Raw genomic sequence first — 22,832 nt, forward strand, 5'->3', positions numbered from 1 at the left:
ATGAGATTACAGGCATTCAAACTTATCTGCAATTGCTACTACAGATTTTTAAGAATAAACAATTATGCCATACACTAAATGTTCCATTTTTTGTAATTCAGCACAATTTTTGAAGCCATGAAAGCAGTAAGACAATTGTATTTAGTTCTAAGTTGTGACCTTAAGAGGGAGAGAGAAAGAGAAATAAGAGAATAGGGGAGGAGAGGGAGGGAAGGAGAAAGAGAAGAGGAAGAGGGAAAAGAAGAGGAAAAGGAAAAGGGAAAAAAGGAAACAACTTACTCTCAGTCAGATTTGCATTCCTAAGCACAGACTTAAATTATTAAATTGTGTGGTGGTAAAAGCCAAATTAAAGGACATTACAAAAGCAGTCTTTTATGCAAATATACTTTCTTAGAAAAAATTGTGCTTTAGTTTCTTTGTATGTTGGATTTTGCTCCAATGATTAATTGTATTTTTAACATAATCTAAGAAAACTGGGATAAATTGTTTTGTTTAGTTTTGCTGAGGTATGGAGTGAGGAGAGATAAGGGGTTTGCAGAGTAAGTTAAATTAATTCAGTGCATGAAATATTTAGGGATTCATACTGGAGATTCTACCATTAAAGTCTTGCTAAGGAGATCAAGGAACTTTTGGATATTTCATTTCATAACTCTTAGCATCCAAAATCATATTCAGTGGCTCCCTAGTGGCTTTCTCTTACTGAATCTGAATATCGTGCCTCAAAGATGCCTTTATAATAAGTGATGCTTTCCATTTGATAATACTTATTTGAAACTCTTTTTAGGAAATTTATGATGTTCAAAGAATGAAAAGCATATTAAAATCTTTACTTTCATCATTTATTGGGTCTCTTCCAATACCTTCTCTCAAAATTCTGTTAATATCTTCATTCTAAGTAAATTAACTCCCTGCTTGATTTTCAATTTTTGATGGCAAAAGATCCAAATTTCTAGTCCAAGTATGATGAGATTGCATCTTAATTGTTATGGTTCATATTCAGTTCACAGAAATGATTTATGAGCTTATTGTGATAACAGCTACTTATAAGCTAATTTAATGGTTTTTAATTTTACTTCATTAGCTTTAGAATATCTGTTTATTAGAATCCCTGCCAAGATTTTATTTATATTACTTTCTTTTGTATTTCAAATTTACCTTTGCTGCATTCCAAGTGGTGGGATCTTAAAATGAATTTAACTTTCTCTTAGGTCTTCTGGAATGTATTTTGAGTCTGAATGGATATTTTTTGAAAAAATCATTTCTTTATTTGACTTTAAACAGCCCCCATTCCATCTGTCAAGACTTCGAGGTTGTAATATATGAATGATATGCTTACTCAGATTCACTAAATTAGATGCCTATGTCCATGCATTTTTGAAGAAGTGGAACTGACTACAGAGAATATAAAGAACAGAGAAAGTCAAACGAACAGTTTTAAGGGAGGGAGGAAAGCATTGTTTATAAAGAGAATATGGCTGTCATCTAGCCTGGCTAGGTCAGAACCCTAAGTGTGGTATTTAAGTAATCTAGGGAAAATTGCTTTTTTTTTTTTTTTTTAAAGAATCTCTGATGCATTTAAAAAATCTGCCTCAGGTGCTTTTGCATTTGTTGGTGAATATACTTGGTCTCAATGGCCTAAATCTGTATTTGGGCTTCAAAGGCTAATAATTGTATTATCTTAGACTGTTTATCTAGCATCTTGGAACCTCACTTTTCTCAGTGGTATAATAAAGATGATAACGGTATCTACATCATAGGATTCTTCTGAAGATTAAATGATTGTTTAGAACAATGTCTGACTCATAATAAAATATCAATTAACATGTGCCTTGGTTGCTCTCAAAATTAATAAAACAACTACAAGAAACTAAATAAGGAAGAACCACACATCCTTAAGTCAAACTTTTTGGACTATTTTTACCAGATCTTTGCTTAATGTTTGAGAAGTCAGTCACCGGGTTTCACATTGTTCACTTTCCATTAACTGGAACATAATATGGGGAAAAGACTTTATCTCTCAAACATATTATTTTAGTAAACATGATTCTTTTTCCTTTTTTACTTTAAATGAACAATGATTTTTAAAATTTTAATCTAGTTATGGTAAAAGTTATATTAGTATGGGCTTTTATATTAAAAGTATATCATTGATACTGTTTTTCATGAGAATATCCAGAATAACCTGAAAACATCAGAATTAGAGATTCCAAGACTTTTTTATTTCAAAAGGAATTACGGGTGAAATAAATTTGAATAAGAAAATGTCAGTCTCTTGTTGTAATATGCCATTTAAATGATTACATTTTTTATCAAGTGAAAGTATTGAGCAATTAATTTTAGAAAGTTGCAATTATTTCCAGAAGAAGTAACATTTAGAATTACATTAAGATTGAAGATAGATACCACTAATGATTAAAAGAACATGGTAATTATTAATATTCTATATCAGAATAAAGATGCAAGGGAAAAAAAACATCATAAGGAAAATTGGTGACAGTTTGAAGCAATTAACCACTACTGGCCTCAGGACTTTGAAGCATATACAACATAGAAAATCTCCTCTATCCTCCTTTTTTTTTTTTTTTTTTTTTTTGTAAGAGTCTTTGTATTTATGATTTGTTGAGCTGTTCGGATGAATATTTTCTTCAAGTAACTGCTCTGATCACTGAATTCAGTGATGTCACTGTCACATCCACATATTAGACTTTAGTGCCATATATATTTTCACCTTGCTCTGGAGTCCTCTGACCTAATTTACTACTAATTGTTAGAGAATTATGGTGTAAATAGCCTCTAAAAAGAGCCATTGTCTTCTTTCTTCTGTTTATCTTACTCTACTTTCCTTCTATTATTAAGTTTAACATTTATATTGATGAAGCTGAAACTTCCCACCTTCTTGAGTCTCTGGTTTCATTTCTTTCAGGGTTTCACTCCACTCAGTATCTCCTTCCTAACAGAATCTATCAGCAACTGTCTCCCTTAACTCTTGTTTAATATCAAACACCCAGATTGGAGTCCATTTTCCTTCTCTCAGTTCTTTCCATTTTGCTATGTCCCCTGAATCCATTCTTCTTGACACAGAGTCACAGGTCCCACCCATAGTTAAGAGGGAAGGGGTCACATGAACACCAGGAGGCAGAGATCAGGGGGGCATGCACCCACCCTTTGTTGAATTGATTATTTGTTTAATTAGTTTCTACCCCCTGTCACACCCACACCCAAAAGACTTTAAACTCTGTGGGTAGGAACCATTTTTGTTTTAGCTCTCTGTACTATTTCTATCTCTTGCTTCTAGCAAAGTGTCTCATTAACTATTTTTGAGGAATCAATGATTGAAATACAGAAAAACTCTAATAAGCCTGATAAAAGTAAGGTAATTTCATTAGTAACATAAATGATAGAAAGAGTCACTTATAACAAACACCAACTCTACTCTACCTTCATGCTAACTTCCCTTAAACTATTTTACTTTATCTGGGTCTACTTTTAGCTTCTGCTCTTCCACTCAGTTTCTAGGGAGTGACCATCTCAGCTGCTACTTGCTTATTGGTTTGTTAAGATACTTGCTTTGAACACCCTCCTTCAGCTTCCTTCTGGTAATGCTTTATCAACCACAGCTTCTTGCTTTGGGTCAGCATTCCTGCTTACTTACGAGCAGGATATGGGCTTAACTTGCTATGTTCCTTTAGATGATCACTCAAACTCTATAAGCCTTACTTATCTCAAATTTAAAATGATGGAAATAATACCTACCTCAGAGTTTGTTGCAAAGATTAAGTAAGATGACACGCCCATTTTCCAGCAAACATGTCTCCATTTCTGCCCATTTTTCCTTAGCAATTCATTATGCAAAAGCTTTGTTCAAACATGGCTTTTGAATAGGATTTCCTGTTGGCATAAGAACAAATATTTTGATTAGCTAGGCCACTTTTAGATGTCCTGTGGGATTATACAATTTCCCTCCCAGGGTGACATGGATGTGGTGGGGAGGGTGATGGACGGCAAACAATTAGAATCTCCAGCCGGGCTGGTCTCCCAGTAGTCTTTGTACTAAGCCATTGGATAGCAAGTATAATTTCTTTAGTGAAAAAATTCAAAACAGCCAAATTGCTATGAAATAATGAGGTGGACAATGTAGAAACAATTACATACCATTTTTGTACTTTTTCAGATTATAAAGTCAAAATACTTCTATAGATTCAGGAAGTAAAGCATGAAAAAAAGGGTGCCTTGACCTCAGTTGTGGAATCAGTTCCAAGTTATTTTTTCCCTGAAGAAGAACACATTTTCCCTTCGTGTAGTCACTTGTTTCTTTCATTTTTGGGTTATGAACACGACGTCAGTACTTTTAAGCATAAGATATTATTTCCTCCTATGATACCATGTGCATACACTAGGTCTTTGATGTTTCTGTCAGATATACCCAGCAATCATCACAATGCATACTCTTGAATTTTTAGTGTCACACCACAAACAGAAATGACAGGTACTGTGTCTTTTAACAAACACACAAAAATGAAAAAAAAATTGCTGAAAAAGAAAAAATGTATTGAAATATTCCCCCAGTTTTTATTTTGATCCCATTGAAAAAAATAGGGGAAAAACTTGCCTTTTTTTCATTACCCTGTCTCACAGCCACTGTATTTGCCTCAGATTTTTAAAAAAAAAAAATGCCAAGAGGAAATTTTTGAATCCGTTTCCACAGGAAGCATTATATGCAAAAGGGCTCACGTGTTATTTTTTTGATATGTAACTACAGAAGAAATAATTCCCTTTAACAAACTGTAGTATTTTTCTTTTCTTTCAAAAGATAAAAATAACATAAGACAATAGTCTTTGTTTCTATTCTAAATAATAGTGAATGAATGTAATTCATTTGGGCGAGGACTCTTTTCTTAATTTCTCTTTTTTATGAAGACATGATTTTAGCCTCAATAGAAGAGGTGACACTGAGTTCCCCTCAGTACCCAGCACAGTTCCATGCTTGCTGCAAAAAATGTGTATTCAATATATATACATCATGATAAACATAAGTACCTCAAATTAACAATTACTTTGTATGGTGCTTTTGGTTTCCCAATTTAACTCATTGATATAGCTCGGTTCTGCGTTCAAATTAACTTAAGATAGGTTCTAATTCTGGATAATTAATACAAAAACGTGTCAATTTGATAAATATACTTTCAATTTTTTTTTATTGATTCCAGTTGTCATCAGAAATTTGATAATTTTTTAAAAGTTACATCTGCAAATGTCATCAGACCATAAACATAGGTGAACAAATCATTTTATTTTTTTTATTTTCATCTGTTAACTTATTTGATGCAGGAAATTCAATCTGGTAACTTTGAGGCATGCTTAGTTATTTTTGTTATTTTTCTCAGTAAATTCAGAGTTAAACCTCTGTCAGTTTAGTGTTCTTTTCTTGTGCTTTTTTCCTTAGGAAAGCATCTAAGTTTGCAAGGGTGGGTGATATACAGAGCACCCAGACATAGGTAAAGGAGGGGCATCTGGCCCATAGGCATCTCCTGGAATCCATTAAAATGAACCTGGAACCCATTACTGTTGCATCTTCTGAGATGTCTGTGGAACTACCATGCATGGCCCAATGCCCTTTATCTCAACCCTCCTGCTCCTGTGAGGATGCTGAATCTCTCAGTCACTTCAATTCCCTTCTCTGGGGGCACAGGGATTTAGGAGCATTTAGGATACTCTCTTGGGTCTCTTGGGTTTCTTGGGTTTGTAAACACAGGTCCATTCTACCAGCATTTTAATATGAAGACTATGGCACCAAGCTGGCATGAAGGGATTTTTACAAACCCTTTGGATTGCCTCCGAGTGCTGAGAGAACATGGCTCAGGAAATTTCTATCACTAGATCCTCGCAAACATATCTGGAGTTCCCACTGACCTCTCAACCATCCCAACCCCCACTCCCTAGAACTTAACTCAGGGTAGGGCGTGCAGCTGGCTCTGTATTAGGAATATGAATCTAATCTTTCTCTTGCCTTTCTGAAGTTTCTCATTCCTCAGCAAGCACAAATGTTATTTTATTCATGGGTTAGGTTCATTCTTTCTTCTATTCCCTTTTCTCTTTGGTGCTTACAGCATAAACATTATGCTGGGCTATTAAATAAGACACGTGATGACTAGAATTCCAAAATGTCTATCTATTGCAAGTCAGAAGCCTTGGCTTTTAAAGATGACTGACTCTGCTGTAAGTTTCAAATACTTGCTTTGGAATTCAAAGCTAAAAGGAGTCTTAGTACTACATATCCTCTGGTGCTCTCCACTTAACAAATGACCCTGAAGGAATAAAACTTACTGATTCACCTTAAAAAATTTTTTAGTAATTTGCAAAGGATGAGAATTTTTAAATGTATACCTTCAAAGGTTTTTTTTTTAACCACCCCAAACACTTTTCTCCAAACAATATTATGTCAGTAGTTGTCCCTGAAGCCATAAATTTTTCAACTCAAGAGAAGTTGGCGATTAATATGTGACTTAAACTGTCATATATAGCAGAAGCAGAATCCAAACTGGACCATTACTTTTCTAATCAGTTTAAGCGCTTTAGTATGAAAAAAATATTTGATACCAATTCTTAAGTTGAGTATTAAGTGTACACCTAGAAATTTAGTACACTCAATAAAAACTCAGCAGAATTCACTTAAAGTCACACTGTATAACACAAAAAGAAAAGTAAGAGTGGAAAAAGGAGGTGGTGGGGAATGGGCCCCCACAGCCTACGTATGTGTTGGACCTTTGAATGGACTGCTTTAACTATTTGGAACAATCTTTCCTTCCTCTTTTGCTGAAATATACTCATCCTTCTGCTCAGCTTCCTGGTCAGAGCCTCACCTGACCATCACCATGCTGGTTCAGCTGCCCTGAGCCATGCTTCCTCTACCAGTCTTTAACCACACAGCACATCATCCACATTACACTCTTCTACAAACTGTAAGAGATAAGTCTTTGATCTCATGAGCTTATATTCCAGTTGGGGGAGAAAAATGAAAATAAGCAAGTTAATTATTTAGTATTCATAAAAGGTACTATACATTCCATCCTATATCTTTATTTTTTGGTTTCTTGTCCCTTGTAATCATTCCCTTTCAGGACATAGAACTCTTCCTCACTCACTTTTGATGTAACAACTCTATATTTTATTATATAGATTTACCATAATTTATAAAACTAGCCTTTTATTGAAGGAATTTTAGGTTCAATCTTAGACTATTACTAAAAGGGATGCAATGTTTGTACTTACAAATAATTCACTTCATAGTTGTACAAGTTCTTCTGGAGCGTAAACTCACAGAATTGAATTTGCCAGGTCAAAGGGTATAAGTATTTATAAACTTCATAGCTGTTACTCATTAGTTCTCTAGAGGGGTGCATTAATAATATATTTTCCCACAATAACACATGAGAGTTTCTTATAATACATGTTAATACCAGTAGAGTGCTTAATAAAACTTCTGAATTTTTGCCAATCTAAGGCAAGCAATGGTATCTCAACATAGTTTTAGTTTGTATTTGTCTTGTCATTAGTGAGTGGAGAGCTCTTTTTTTAAAAATTAAGATCCATTTTCCTTTTCTGTATGATCTATTCAGATATGTTGGTCATTTTTCTTGGGTTGTTATTCTTGCATTATTGACTTCAAGATATTTTTATACTAGAAGGATTAACTTCTTGTGATATAAGTTGCAAATGATTTTTAAAAAATAGATTGTCACCTAAGAGAACTTTCTCTTATGATTCCTTGTATAATGGAGATGATCCTATAACTTTCTCTTTGGCTTTATTAATATGATGAATTGTATATTAAGTGATTTGTTAGTACTACATTGTTTTCATTTTGAAGTTTTATAGTATGTAATCATTTGTAGAAATATTCAATTTATTGTTCATATTTTTTAGGAATTTTTAGTATTATTTGTTTGTTTTTCCATATGGCATTAGTATCAGCTTCAAGTACCAAATGAAAACAAATAAAATCTATTTGTATATTTTACTGGGGCTATATAAATTTACACATTAATTTGAGGAGAACTGACTCTTTTCTTGATGTTGAAAATTATTCAAGTCTTTTTGTTCTTGTTCAGATTCAGGAGTATTTTAAAATTTTCTTTATGTAGGCCTGGAACATTTCTTGTTAATATATCAATTTATTGCAATTTTAAATTTCAGATGCTTATTTCTCATACTAACTTTGTGCCAGACTGCCATGCTAAATTATCTTTTTGTTTATACCAGATACAAAAATTGGATAATTTGAAAGAAGTGATAATTTACTACCTCTTTTCCAATTTTTATAGCTGCAAAGTTTTAGTACCAATGAGGGTTCCTTTGGTGTTTCTCCATTAAGTCCAAGTTTGGCTTGGATGTGAATAAAGCAGAAATTAAAATTTTTAACATTCTGGCCATAATTACATATAAATGCATATAGTATATTTTATTCTAAAGTTGGAAACGTACTATAAATGTCATCTCCATTTTACTCCTTTTGAATATATAATCTTTCAAATAAGATTTGATAAAGGCTACATGATACTCCATCATACGAAAGCTGTATAATTTATTTTGTTATTTCTCTATCACAAGATATTTGGGTTGCTGTGACACTGTAGACAGCATTGTGTTCATTGTCCTAGAACACACATCTCAGTGTACTCAGAATAGTATAATCCAAATAGCCTTTTGGATAAATTGGAACAAATGAAAGTACGGGGACAGAAAACTATACATATTTTAAATTTATATTTTCAATCTGTACTCTAAAGGTTTTATTACATTTTATTTTCATTATTAGACAAAAATTTATTTCATTTTTACTGAATCCTTGATGAAAATAGGCATCTACATTTTAAATGACTTTGCCAATTTGATATGTGAAGTATGGTCTCTCTGTTATTTCATATTTTTTAATTATTACTGAGAGATTGAGGGTTTTTTCCATGAATTCATGGCATATTTGCATATCTCCCTTTATCAATGCTCTATCCATGCCCTGTGGCTGTGTAGCTTTGGTGGCATTGCCTTTTCTCTGATGAAAAAACTCTTGGTGAAAACTCTTTTAAAGGTGGCAAATAGCTTCCTTCTTCCCATCATTGGTTTTCCTTATAATTTTCTCTCTTTTTAACACAGAATTTCAAATATGCATGAATATATTGACAAGTTCCTTTATATTTTCTTTGGTTTTCATAGTTAGAAATATTTCTTTTAAAACCATGTAAATATGTGAACATATTTGATTCATCTTTGCATTTTTTGAAATGTCGCAATTATCACTTATTAAATTGTATGATTTGAGGACTGTTTTTATATTTTCTATCTGATGCTTCTTTTAACATTACTATGCTCATTCATTTAATGGATTTGATAATATGCTATATAATACAGAGCATATTCACCTTTACATTCTTTTATTTCAAAATTTATTATTTTCACTTATATTCTATATAAACTTAAAACATTTTGCCAACTTCCAAAAAAAAGTGCCTTGGAATTTTTAATTTTCGTAGTATTAAAATTAGCAATTTATTTAGGGAGAATTGATTTTTAGGAATATTGTATCTCTCTCAAATTTTATATTTTTGTTTATACTATTTTGTAATTTTTTTTCATCTAATAAGCACACACACATACATGTGCATGATTTTTTCCTATATATTTTGTATTTTATGTATGGCCAATTAACATTCTTATTAAAATCTAACAGTAACCAATTTCTTTAAAAAAATCCAAAAATTTTCAACAATTATGTAGGTTATTTTTATACCATTTCTCTTTAGGGATCCTATTGCAAAAACTACATTATAGTATTCATCACTTTTCTTTTTTGAGCTTTCACCTTTGTTTTAAAATCTAAAAAAAAAAATTTGTTCATTTTGTTTTATTTTCAATAAGAACAAGGTCACAGATCTTCAGATGATTTAACTTTGCAAAGATAATATTAACTGGTAATATGAATAAATTGATTTTAGCCTCATTCTCGAGAAGGTTATAAATACTAATTGCCTTGTGATATCATATAGCATTCATATGCTTAAGTATTTGATAACTCTTATCACAAATGATTTTAATATGCAAGCCCCAGAGTCCTATATTAATTGTGATTATTTTTATAGACTAAAATATCTAATGTCATTATTTATGTTTTAGGTTAGTGGGATGGTTTGGCCATGAACTAAGCACCAGATTTAAGATGGATAACAGTAAGTGTATTCAACTTTACTTCACAAGTCTTTTTATTTTAACTTTAATACAATTTTCATCTGTCTTTGTATGATATGTATTATGCATGCCTCATGAAGACTGCACTTTGAAAATGCCACTGAGAATTCTTAAAATAAGAAATGACATTTCCACGGTGTAAGACTAAGTATTCATAGATTTTAGCATGGTTTTGAGTCTACCCCTTTGTAGGGAAATAGGAGGAAGTGAAATCTAAAGTACAGAATTCAGATCACATCAATATAGAGTCCCCAAAACTTCAGGCAGTGAGGACAGGAAGAAATTGTTGGTTTGGAGTCAGACCCAGAGAGATTTAGATATCAGTCCCACTTTGCTGCTTAACAGTTTTCTGATGCTGCACAAATTTCGGATTTAGGTTTTGTTTTTTCCTCACACATACCTAGTGTGAATAATAGTATCTACTTCAGGGTATGGTTTGAGGGTAAGGCAAGTTCAAAGCTGTAAACCAAGTAACAAATTATTTAATAAATGTTCATTCTTATCCCTCTCTTTTCCTAAAATCTCTCTCCTTTTGTGGTTTTTGCCTCATGCCAAACAGTGACAGTGAAACCCCAGTGAGTAGAAATGAAAGTACACCATGTGCAAGGGGTTCCCAAACTGCTCTACTTCTTTTTCCTGAGTGACTTTATTCATCTATCACATGGGATATAGAAAGCTTCCTAAATATTTTGAGAGTTCAACTTAAACTTGATCCTTCAGACTGCTTCCTGCCCTGAGATATGATTTTAAATAAACTCACATTTCCAACAACCAAGATGCAAAGGATCAAGAAGGGCTGTTCCAATTAAATCAAGAAACCTGTATTTTTTCTTGGCTGCTGAAATCATAAGTTCTGTTATTATACCAGTTATTTTGTAATGGGTTTTCTTATCTGTAAATGAGGGAATTGGATTCGATCAGGGATGGGCGAAGTTTTTCTGTGAAGGATCTCCTGTGAAGGAGGTATTTTAAGCTTTCTGGGCTATACTGTCTCTGTGGCAAAGACACAACTCTGCCATTATGATGCTAAAGCAACCAGAGACATACATAAATGAATGAATGAGGCTATGTTCCAATAAAGCTTTATTTACAAAAATAAGCAGTGGGCCAGATCTGGCCCACAAGATGTCATTTGACTAACCCTGGATTAGATAAATCTGTAAGACCCAGAAAATTCTCTCACTCTTTTAGTTAGTCATAGTTTTAATTTGACCCCTGGCAAATTTAACTCTGTTGAATTTAACTTGCAACTATTCAATCTAATTAATTCTAATTAGGATAATATCTGCTATTAATTTACCTTTTTAATATATCATATTTATGAAGATCATTTTTTAAAGCCTTTTTCTTCCTTCCCTAAGAGAAGCCACTTGACCTAGTAATCCTAGTGCTAAAAGTCACCTTCATAAGTCATTTCATTCATATGTCTGCCTTTGAGTAACATTACAATTACAAGCCATTTGAACCTTAATGTTTTCCTCTCATTGATAAAGTTTCATAACAGAAGGGCAAAGCATGGAGCAGAACAAGGAATGCTGGGCTTGGGGATGGGGAGAGCAGAGGATGGGATCCAGAAAAGTTTCCAGATGAGTTTTGTGTCCAAAGGCTCCCATTTTTGGAAGGCTACTACGAAGGTAGGGGAAGAGGAGGTGGAAATTACAGGTGAAGGAGAAACATGTCAGTATTCTACGTCCATGGAGTTTCTCTTAAATATCTTAGAAATCTTAGGAATAAAAGTTTTTAACTTTTATATTTTTTCTCTCTGCTACTTACTGTCATAAAAAAAAATCCATGAAGGATACTTTTTAAGGCACATTCTATTAAAATGGCATAACATTAATTTTTTCCAGAATTGCAATTAATCCCTGGGGTCAGTGGATTCCGAATTTCAAATCCTCCCATTCTGTTGGTCTGTTCCTTACATGCTAGTTTAGAGGTAAGTGATCTATGCTGCAACCTTCTCACAAGTTTACTTTTCTCTTTACCTGATTATGACACGTGGTCGTGTTTTATCTACTAATCAGCTAGATTAATATGCACAGTGCATAAACAGACAAAGGGCAGTGTTCTCCTTTAGGACAGTGACTGTGTGTTAACATTACCTTTTCTTTATATCACTAGCTGCCAGCATAAGGCTTGGCACATTTTGGCTCTTAATAAATGTTCAATGGGACTTAACCTGGGAAAACATAATTTTAGTTCCACTTAGAATTTGTGTGAACTTGAAAAAGTTATTGAATCTTCCATTGGTCTCTGTATAAACAAAACAAGCAAGCAGTATTTAATTCTTGATTAATTCACCCACTAACACTCACTTATTAAGAAAGTATTGTGTGTCAGGTGATGTAGTGATACTGGGGACTCTGTTTCTTCTAGTTCTGTGAGTCAATATGCTGACAAAGTGCCACGTGACAAAACTGTAGGAAGACTTGCTTTGGGGGGTGGGGCAGGAAAATTTGAATGGTCAGAATAAACCAAAGATTGAGTAAGGTTGTCCTATGAGGTAGGGTGGATTTTTTTTTCCCCTACTGGGGTTTTATACAAGAATATCCATGTGTAATCTCTACTACTGTCAGCTCAATATTTTTCTTCAAGTTCATTCATATTTTTACTTAAAATTAATCTCACCCTAAATAATAATATCCAAGGAATCAGCTTGGTTTTCTAGACATGTGTATGTCTATTATTTCTATATATTTAGGTACTTACCTATATCTGTATCTCTTCATTTATATACACATATAATGCATATAGATGTATATATATCCTAATTCTTTAGATATTCATTAATTTCAGAGTAAGACTAAATTTATCCAAGTAAATATATATGTTGTTAATAACTATATATTATTTAATAGTATTAATACATATGTTAAGGAAATACATATTTTATATACATACATTTAAGTATGTTTTAAGAAAATATACATGTTCCTAATAGAGATTTTAAATACATAGCTATTCAAATAAACATTTGATTTTTAAAAAAGTTTAAAGCCTCCAAAAATCATCTAGTTTAGGAAATTCTGTTGTCACATATTCTAGCATGAGTGACTAGGTAAAGACTTCCAAAATCTCTTCTAAACCTAAAATTCTAGAATTCTGGGAACCTCGCAGCAGTTTATCATTTTGGCCACTGGATGGCAGTGTCAAGTTCCTTTGTTTTTATCAAGCTTCGCCACTAGATAGTAGTGAGCAACTCAATTCATCTTAATTTAAAAAGCACCTACTCAGTGTGACCACTAGATGGAGCTTTTGCTATTTTCACTCTGGCAGGTTTTTGTTTTTTGTTTTTTGTTTTTAATTTAAATAGACCCAGTAACAAGATTTCTCAGGCAGAGATACATATTTAAAAAAATTTTTTTTGGAGCTGGGGTTGGATGGGACGATGAAATATGCATGGAAAATCAAATAATGGTATTTGAATTGTTTTTAAAACATCTAATCTGAGGAAAACTTCTGTTAGACATTTTAAAAGAAAATAATATTTTGCTTACTTTGCAAGTTTATATCAGGGAGAAGATGAGTTATAATATGAAAAAAAGGCACCAAGGCATACTGTAGAAAGAACTAGTACTTAAAGTTATTTCCTCAGATTTTCCTTATCTTCGTGATAGTATAGAATATATATATATATTTCTCTGGAACTTCTTATCACTTAAGTATTTCTTTGCAGCCTCTTGGAAATACTTTGTTAAGTCACTCTCTGTTGTGGCTATGTTTAACCAAAGTTAGCTTTTAGTATCTTCAAGTCTTATGTTGAAGAAAGTGTTTTTGAAATTCTTGCTCCCCATAATAAATTGCAAAATTCTGAAATTACAACATAATACATTTGATTGTTTCCCATCCTCTACTTAACTGTTAAAATATTATATTTTCTCGATATTTCTGAGTTTGCATTGTGAGTAAGTGTCAATGAATTAACTGATTCAGTAACAACCTTATTTATTTAAAAGTTAAGCATATAGGAGATAGGTAGTTAAAGTTTGAGTAAATGAAAGAAATAAATACATGAACCAAACTACCTCTCTTTGTTGTCTCTACTTCCCTTTCAAAAAATACATAGTCAAATGCCAACTGGAGAGATTCTACACTTAAGAATCAATGTACATGGATATGATTTCAGATTTGCAATACAAAGAATTTTTTAAAAAGATTAATTATTGCATTGTTTATAATTAATGTGTATTTGATTGACTGATTGATACCGTGAAAAATAGCACCTTATAATCAGTTTCAAACTGTTTCTTTATACTGTTGCCTATTTAAGCATTTATACAACAAATTTAAAAATATTTTGGATCAAGAGAAAGAGCAGGCAGGTAGGAACCAGGAGGTAAATACTCTATCCCTCATTGGAACACTAAGTGTGACCTTACACAACTGACAACTATTTGAATTCATTTGCCTCAATTTTTGATGAAGATTTTAGATCAGATTACTTGAGAGGTCTCTTCAATCTTCCAATTACTAACTTGAAATTAAACAACACTTACATTGTATTTTGAAGGGTCAGATTTGTATGTAGGAATAAGGGTCATAATTGTATGTAGATAATTTTAGACCCTTTCAGTACATAAATATATAATTAAATAAATAGCTTCAAAATATAAAATTATGGCATTCAATTAAACTACAAGGCAAGTCAGAAGAAATGTTCTCTGTATTTCCTCAGAGTTTTTAGGAAGCCAATTTTAAGATCTTAAGAATTGAAAACATCATGCTGTACTTATTTTTCCCTATTTAAACTTATCTAACTTTTCTAGCTTTGCATTTATTTTATTTAGTAAGAAAAGTAACCTATGTAGTGGAAACTGCCAAGAATTCTGTTATAAGTTGAATATTGTCAAACTACAATTTTAAGTTTTACTAATTAAAAAAAAATTCTTTCACAGTATTGAAAGCATAGCAATAATGAGAACAGGGGAAAAAAGGAGGACATTTATTGTATTGTATCCCTGTTAACTTTGATTAGTCCGTCTTAATATTTTTATGTGAAGCCTCAGAAGAGATTTTTACACCTGTGAGAAGTTAAAATGCTGCTTGCCTTGTTGCAGTTGTAATGTGGAAAACTTTTTTACAATTAAAAGTTACTGCTAACAAAGAGTAATGATATGCTAAAATTGAGATATCTGTCATGAAAAAGAAATTGGTTTCTTGTTACTAAATCTGCAAAAGCAAAACTTCCTTTAAAAAAACAATAAACTTAAGTTATATTCCCCAAAGTCTTACTAACTTATGAATACAAATGAAATTTCTTTAAAGTACTACTTTACACATTGTCCCCATTGGCATCTTAAGGGGCCCAAAGCAGATCCAGAAAGTTTACTAGAATTATTTAAATAATTAAAATAGCCTCAAATTATCATTAATCTCCAAGAAAAGCTGGAAAGATTCCTATCATGTTTTGTTAGAATTCCACACCTGACAGCCAAGCTGCTGGTGGGCCACACCTTACCTGTCCCTGCTCTTACCCTCTGTGAGAATGTTGATTCTCAGACCAGGCTCCCTTGATCCAAAACTTGGAGATACTCTCTAAAGTCTTCATTGTGCACATCTTACCTGTCCCTGCTCTTACCCTCTACGAGAATGTTGATTCTCAGACCAGGCTCCCTTGATCCAAAACTTGGAGATACTCTCTAAAGTCTTCATTGTGCCAGATCTACTGACATTTTGTTTTACTCAAGGAAATAAAGAGATGCCTCCTACCAAACTTCTGTAACTGGGATTACCTGAGTCCTACAGCAGTACTGTTTGCACTGAAGATGTCAGCTGCTTCTTAATCAAAGACCTCAGCTTCAGTTTGCAGTTAATCTCTTCTCAGGCTGCAGACATATTCTGTGAGGTCCGGTTAGGGAGAGAGGCAGATACCTTTCTATCCTGATTCTCTTCTCTTCCTTTGAATCTGTTACCTTCAATACAACTCTCATCTCCTTTGGCTAAATCCACAGCCTCCATGCAATAGATTGAGAAAGATCTATGCCTGAATGATTTGAGTCTTATTAGAATGCCTGCCCACACATGCCATGCGTATATACAGAAAAAACTATTTTCATAGGCTTTATATATAGATATCACCAAATGACCCTATTTTTGCTCTGTGGCATAGCATGATACAGAAAAGGGACGTTAAGTGGCCTGCCAGTGCATCATGCTCTGTTTGCAGTTCATTCAGTTCTTATATGTAGGATATATTTTTAAACTCTACTTGACCTTAGGAGATAAGCTAGAAAATCATGCCTGTTCTGACCCCTAATGTTGCAACACCCGTTATTGTGTGCCCTTGTCACTCATCTTAATATAAGACACCTCAGGCAGCAGCTGGCAGTATTTTCACACCAGTGTTAGAGTTTAGCAGAAAAAAAAAATATGAAAGAAGAAAAAAAGAAAGAGAAAGACCGAATGGCTTCAGTACTAATAAATGTATTACCTAACATCATCTGCTTCTCTGTTTGACAAAACTTACCATTCTTATTTAACTGCTTGTTTTCCTACTGTTAAACGTGAGGAGATTTAAGAATTGGTAAAACAATGATAATATTGGTAACACCCTCCACATAAGTGTTTAGCTCTTACTGTACTTTTTGTGAACTAAACAAACTTTGTATCAGAATAGAAAAAACTTTTCTTGATTACAATTGTATAAAATGGATTTGGGGAATATTTTTTTAAATTTATGATACTTAAATGTGTTTATTAAAGTATGCTTTACTTTTACTAATTACATAAAGCTAATTTAAAATAACTCTGAAGAACATCATGTTAACTTATTTTTTTTCAGCTTTCACACGTATTGTTTAAATGACATTTGTACGACTTTTCTGTCATGGAAGCTTTGCGTTCAGTTTGAATGGAAAAACATTTAGAAGAGGACATTTTTTTTTACAAAAAAGATTATCTAAAACAGGATGCTTTATTGGGAAGGTCAAAAGTGGGCATTTCTTTTTTTTTAATGCATGATTTACAGTTAATTTTTGCTTCTTTAGAAATCAAGACACTGTTAACCTGATTGTTTCTCATCCTGCAGATCTTTAGGCAGGCAACTATGAAAGCACTGAGGAGAAAGTCTATCTTGCTAACTGGTTATCTGGAATACATGATCAAGCATCACTATAGCCAGGATAAGGCAGAAACCAAGAAAACAGTTGTGAACATAATTACTCCATCCAGTATAGAGGATCGTGGCTGCCAGCTAACCCTAACATTTTCTGTTCCAATGAACTATGTTTACCAAGAACTAGAAAAAAGAGGAGTGGTTGTAAGTATATGTCTTGCTTTGCTACCAGGTTTTCTCTATGGATTGCATGTTGAGGATAAAATTTGGATTGTTTCGCTTATTCAATGTTCCATGTTATTTCACATCAGTCGGTTAGCGAAGATAAATTAAGTGCCAACTAAATATTCAGCACTGTGCTTACTGAAGGCACAGAGATCTGCTATTTTGGATAAAAGGGAAGATACCACAAATTTTGGTTACAGGAAACAAGCCTTGTTTAATTTATCCATTCTTTTCATTACAGTTTGAGCAGAAAAAAATTTAGTAAAAACCCCATTATGTATTTATTGAATAAATGGAATTAAAGAACGTTATCAATACAGTAGAGAGAAAAAAAGGAAATCAGCCTTACTTGGTTATTTGCTTGAACTAAGTTATTTTCAACCTTACCACTTTAGTCAAGAAAGATAACGTAGACATATTTTAGGAGTGTTAACATTGTATGGAATTTTTTTTAACTGTTAGGCCTAAGTAGCCCTCTTAGTCTCTGGAAGAGGACTAAAACATGTTCAGTGAGTAATTTCAGGAAAAATGGTGATAATGTAACTATTTCCGGTGATGATGTAATTTAGGAACTGCTGCACTCGTGCAGCCTTGCAAATCTTTGGGAGAGGTCACCCCAGATTCTGGAGGCTCAAATCAGAATATCAGCATTCCAAATCAAGCTCTGCCATTTACAAGCCATGTGCTCCTGGGAAAGTTAGTTAACACCTGTTGGCTTGAGATCCCGCATCTGCTTTTAGGGTGCAAATATATACTCACCTCAAAAGTCGTTGTGGAATTAAATGTGCCAGCACACATAAACCATTTATTATCTTGTCTATCCTACAGCGGCAGTTTCTTAAAGATAGTCATAGTGATCTTGAGACTAAGCCAAATTATCTGAACCTAATTCGTGAGATTAGGGATTACTAATTCAATGGAAATATAGTTGACTAAAACTCTCCCGATCTCAGTGAGGTCTCATTCATTGAAATGTATCCAAGGATTCTAGTCTCTCCCCACAGAAACACTGCATACTCAGTCTACTGGATGTTTAAAACAGACGATTGCTTAGTGGACTTCAGGAAAGTACTTTGGATATTCATGTATCAACCCATTAATATTGTAATCATTATTAAGAGGAGAGTTTCAAATAACTTAGGAACACTATATTTTACCTAAAATGAAAAAAAAACTGCTTATATATTAAGTTTCAGGGAAATCAGTATGAATGTTTTATGTAAGTTTATCTTGAACATAGATTTCCATTATGTGAACAATGCTAACATTATCGTGGCTTTATTTCTTGTTTTCCCTACAGTGTGACAAGCGGGAACCAAATGGCATCCGAGTGGCTCCAGTTCCTCTCTACAATTCTTTCCATGATGTTTATAAATTTATCAACCTGCTCACTTCTGCACTTGACTCTGCAGAAGCAAAAAACTAGTGGCAACTTAAGCAAATAATATGGAAAGCTGCTGTGGTTATTTTATTACTATTACTCAAGGCTTAATTATTGCAAGTATTTAAAACATGATTACACATACTGGGAATGAATTGTATACTTTACAGAAAAATATGACAATTTTTCTGAGTCTATGGCCTTGAGAAATCCATATGGCTGTCCCATTTCTTGGTGTTTGGTGGATCAAAGTCTTTATTAGTGCAAGTATTATGCACACAGTCTTGGTTAGCTGTCATATTTCATGGTCAATAAAATGCTTTTGTTGATTTAATTTATAATTTAACTGACAACTTCATCATAGATGGTGAAATTTTTGTGTCAATTTTAGAAATATTACTTTAGTTTTAATTTACCAAATAGTTTCTTACAGGCACTGTAGCTGAACTGTCTGTTGCATGTATGATTTTTGCAATGTTTCATCTAACGCCAATCTAAGGAACAGAAAATACATTTTCTATGGAAGAGGCTTTCAAATGTTTTGGTCACAATCTGCACCAAGAAATACATTTAATATTAGAGACTAGTATTTATTTAGTGGATATGCCTTATTTCATTGGCTGCAATACATTAATATCTGTGAAAGAAGAAATGTCTTTCAACTTTCATTCAACAGCTTCTTAAAATTCCATTTGCCATTCTTTCATGTTACCATTCCTGACATTACCATGATTCTCACAGTGAATAGACAGCATCTTAGATCTCATTCTAAAAATAGTATATATTACAAAACCAAAAGTTGCATAAATTATTTGCCTGTGTTCTCACATTTATTATTTTATTTTATCTCATTACAGCAAATGTTGGTTGAAGCTTGTTAAATTGATTTCTTCACCCACTCTTGGGTCCTAATCCATTTTCAATCCATTTTCGTGTTCCTTATTTAATGTTATCATAATATTTTGGTTTTGTTTAATGGGAACTTCTCCTGATAAAAGACTTTAGCTGTTATTCTGTCTCTAAATAGTGAAACTCCAAGATACCTGAGGTTGAGGATTGGAATTAGGAAATGAGTGCTTCATCTCTCAACCCCTCCCCCAAATCTATGGACCTTTCTTATCCACTATGAAAAAAACCACAGTTACACTCAGCCCTGTAAGACGTCCCTAGCTTTCAGCTATTGATGCTGTCACAACTAGTCATGAGTTGACAAAATATTTTACATTTGTACACATAAGCAGCAAGAAAGAGGGACTATGTAATTCTTACCTCTGATGAAATAAATTTGGATGAAATTAACTTAACCAATCACTTTGAATAGCAGAGGTAACTAAAAAGATGCAGAACTCCTACACCAACCTCAGCAACTACTGATATTTATCAGATACTTCCCACAAACCATGGATTGTGCTATTCTATTTGTATGTTATCTCACTTAACTGAATGGCTGCATAATTGCTTTAGAAAAGCTTCCCACCCCCACTTCTGGCAAAACTCATCTTCATAAGTGGAAAAATAGTCAAAACCTTAAAATCTGACTATACATGACTTCATGCAGAAGAAACTGTTCTTGAGCCTCACAGTGGTAAACAAAAAATACATGGTTTCAGCTCTCAGGGAACAGGTAGCTTAGTGAGGAAACAGAGCAAATGTATACACACCTAAGTAAATATGTAATTACAGACTGTAACTTTTTTGATGAAAGATTAAAGGTGAAACTATGAGAGAAATATCAGAGGGTTACTGACTAGATGTTTGAGTAAGGAAGGTGGATGAAGGTGCTTATAAGTTTAAATTCTAAAATACTTCATGCTAATCCCATTAAAATTATATCAAATTACGTAGGAAAACTATTCAAAGCATAATCATCACTCTCATCACCCAGGTGAAGAAACAGCATTAGAAACTTGCTTCCTCTCACTTGCATTCCACCCCTCCCAAATCCAGAGATAATCACTTTTTGGGTTAATTATTCCTTTACTTTCTTCAAAGTTTTGTGACTATGTATGTACCCATGAAAATTTATTAGCTAAATTTGCCTGTGTGTGAACTCTATATAAATGCAATCATACTGTATATCTTCTTCTGCTTCTTTTGCTCAACATCCTATGTTTTAGAGATTCATCCATTTGTTGCACATAACTTTTCAATCATTTTCACTGCTGCTCAGTATTCTATTGTATAATTGGAATTATAAATTCATTCTACTACTAATGAAGATGTGAGTTGTTCTAAATATTTGTGACATTGCAACAGTGCTGCTATTAACATTTTTAGTGCATACATTCAAAACTTGGTCCAGGACATAAAACACTGAAAGTGCTGAGTGGTTGTACCAGTTTCCACGCCAACCAGTAACACATGAGCGTTCCCTTGTTCCTGATCCTTGCCAATAGTAGCTATCGATTTTGTCTTTGTCTTGTATGCATATTAAAATAGCCAACGCGATTATTAAAATAACAGAGAATAAATGTATAACTTCCACACAAGTAGAAGGAGAAAAAAGAATGAGGATACATACACACACACATGCACACACATACACATACACCAGTTTATGCTTCAGATACATCCTTAATTTGTGGATTAAGCCAAAATTAGAATTTTACCTGAATTTTACACTTGCTCAGACTTTCCCTTTCCAATTTCTCCTTCACAATTTTTTTATGATATTTCCTTCAGTAAAACATTTTTATTCAAATCCCTGACTCAGGTTCTATTCCTAGGGAACCTGATCTAAGACAGCATTTTCTTTATCTAGTCTTAATACTCAGAAGTATTTTATATTCTACATCTAATATATGATGAATTTACAGTTCTGTTTCTGTTGGTTTTCACATCTAATGCTTGTTTCCTTGTCTACATTGTAACTGTTAACTTCAAAGTGCTCATTATCTTGACCCTTTTGGAATACTTTGAGAACTGGGTTAAAGTGAGATTTTTGAAAGATATTCATGTTTGCTCCTGCTGCCCAGGTCACTTTTGACACAAGAAAACTTTAAATTCTTGTTTTCAAGATTTTCAAATTACATGAGCAGCATTGCAGTTGAATATATTAATCCATGTCATAACCAATTAATAGTTACAAATTTTCAGAAGATTCTAATTTTTCTTGCTGATCCTTTACATATTCTTTGGTTGTCTACATTCTGCGGGGCTCTCCTCTCAGCTTGTTTACCTCGGCCAGTCCTAGGCTTGTCCCATGTCCCATTTAGTTATTGACACTGAAGCTCAGTGGCTCTAGGACATGGCAGAAACCCTTAGGATCAAAGCCATGTTTTAATTCTAAGTTTATTTTGATCTTTCCTTACTTTCTTTGTTCCTACTTTTATTTCATTTGGGGGTTCTGAGAATTTCTAACCTTCTTTGTTGTTTTCTTTCCTTCTTTCCTTCCTTCCTTCCTTCCTTTTTTCTGGCATCTAATCCCCCCTCAACATACAAAACTGTCAAGTAATGGTTTATGACTGAAAATAAAAAAAACATTATATACATCCTGTTTTCTTAAGCAGAATATGTGAAAAATGAGTTGTGCTCTATGCACGTTTATATAGATATCAATTCTTTTACAGTGATGCCCTTGGGTGCTATTGTAATACATAGGTCTGTTTATGTATCACGAAATTATACTTATTATACAAAACTTACTGGAGAAAGGCTGGATGTAAAGTCAAAAACTTATGTACAAGTTAAAAAATAAACTTTTTCTACAACTATTTTCTACTCGGTAACTTTCTACTTTTAAGTTCAAAACTATATGGGTTTACATTCAAATTTTGTTATGTCTTTGTTTCACAAACTGAAGTTCCTAGAGCATTGATTTTTAAGTAAGTGGATTTTTGCATAATCTTAAGAAAAAAGCTTGCAAACACCCTGATAGCATCACATCATAAAAAAACACATGTTAATCACTGGATTAGGGCACCCTGTTACTGA

At 33.1% G+C, this 22,832-nt stretch overlaps 1 protein-coding gene across 2 annotated transcripts in view; it reads left to right on the forward strand.

The window, feature by feature from the left end:
* Positions 1 to 22,612, forward strand: part of KYNU (kynureninase) — a 90,567-nt gene extending 67,955 nt beyond the window's left edge. For both annotated transcript variants that reach the window (XM_031451351.2, XM_031451352.2), the window contains 4 exons: positions 10,168 to 10,220; positions 12,090 to 12,175; positions 17,267 to 17,497; positions 18,819 to 22,612. In XM_031451351.2, coding sequence (XP_031307211.1) covers positions 10,168 to 10,220; positions 12,090 to 12,175; positions 17,267 to 17,497; positions 18,819 to 18,944 — 496 coding nt within the window. In that variant the 3' untranslated portion in view covers positions 18,945 to 22,612. The remainder of the gene's footprint in view (positions 1 to 10,167; positions 10,221 to 12,089; positions 12,176 to 17,266; positions 17,498 to 18,818) is intronic.
* Positions 22,613 to 22,832: the final 220 nt, after the last annotated feature.

The sequence above is a fragment of the Camelus dromedarius genome, chromosome 4 (assembly GCF_036321535.1).
Source record: "Camelus dromedarius isolate mCamDro1 chromosome 4, mCamDro1.pat, whole genome shotgun sequence".
NCBI lineage: Eukaryota > Metazoa > Chordata > Mammalia > Artiodactyla > Camelidae > Camelus > Camelus dromedarius.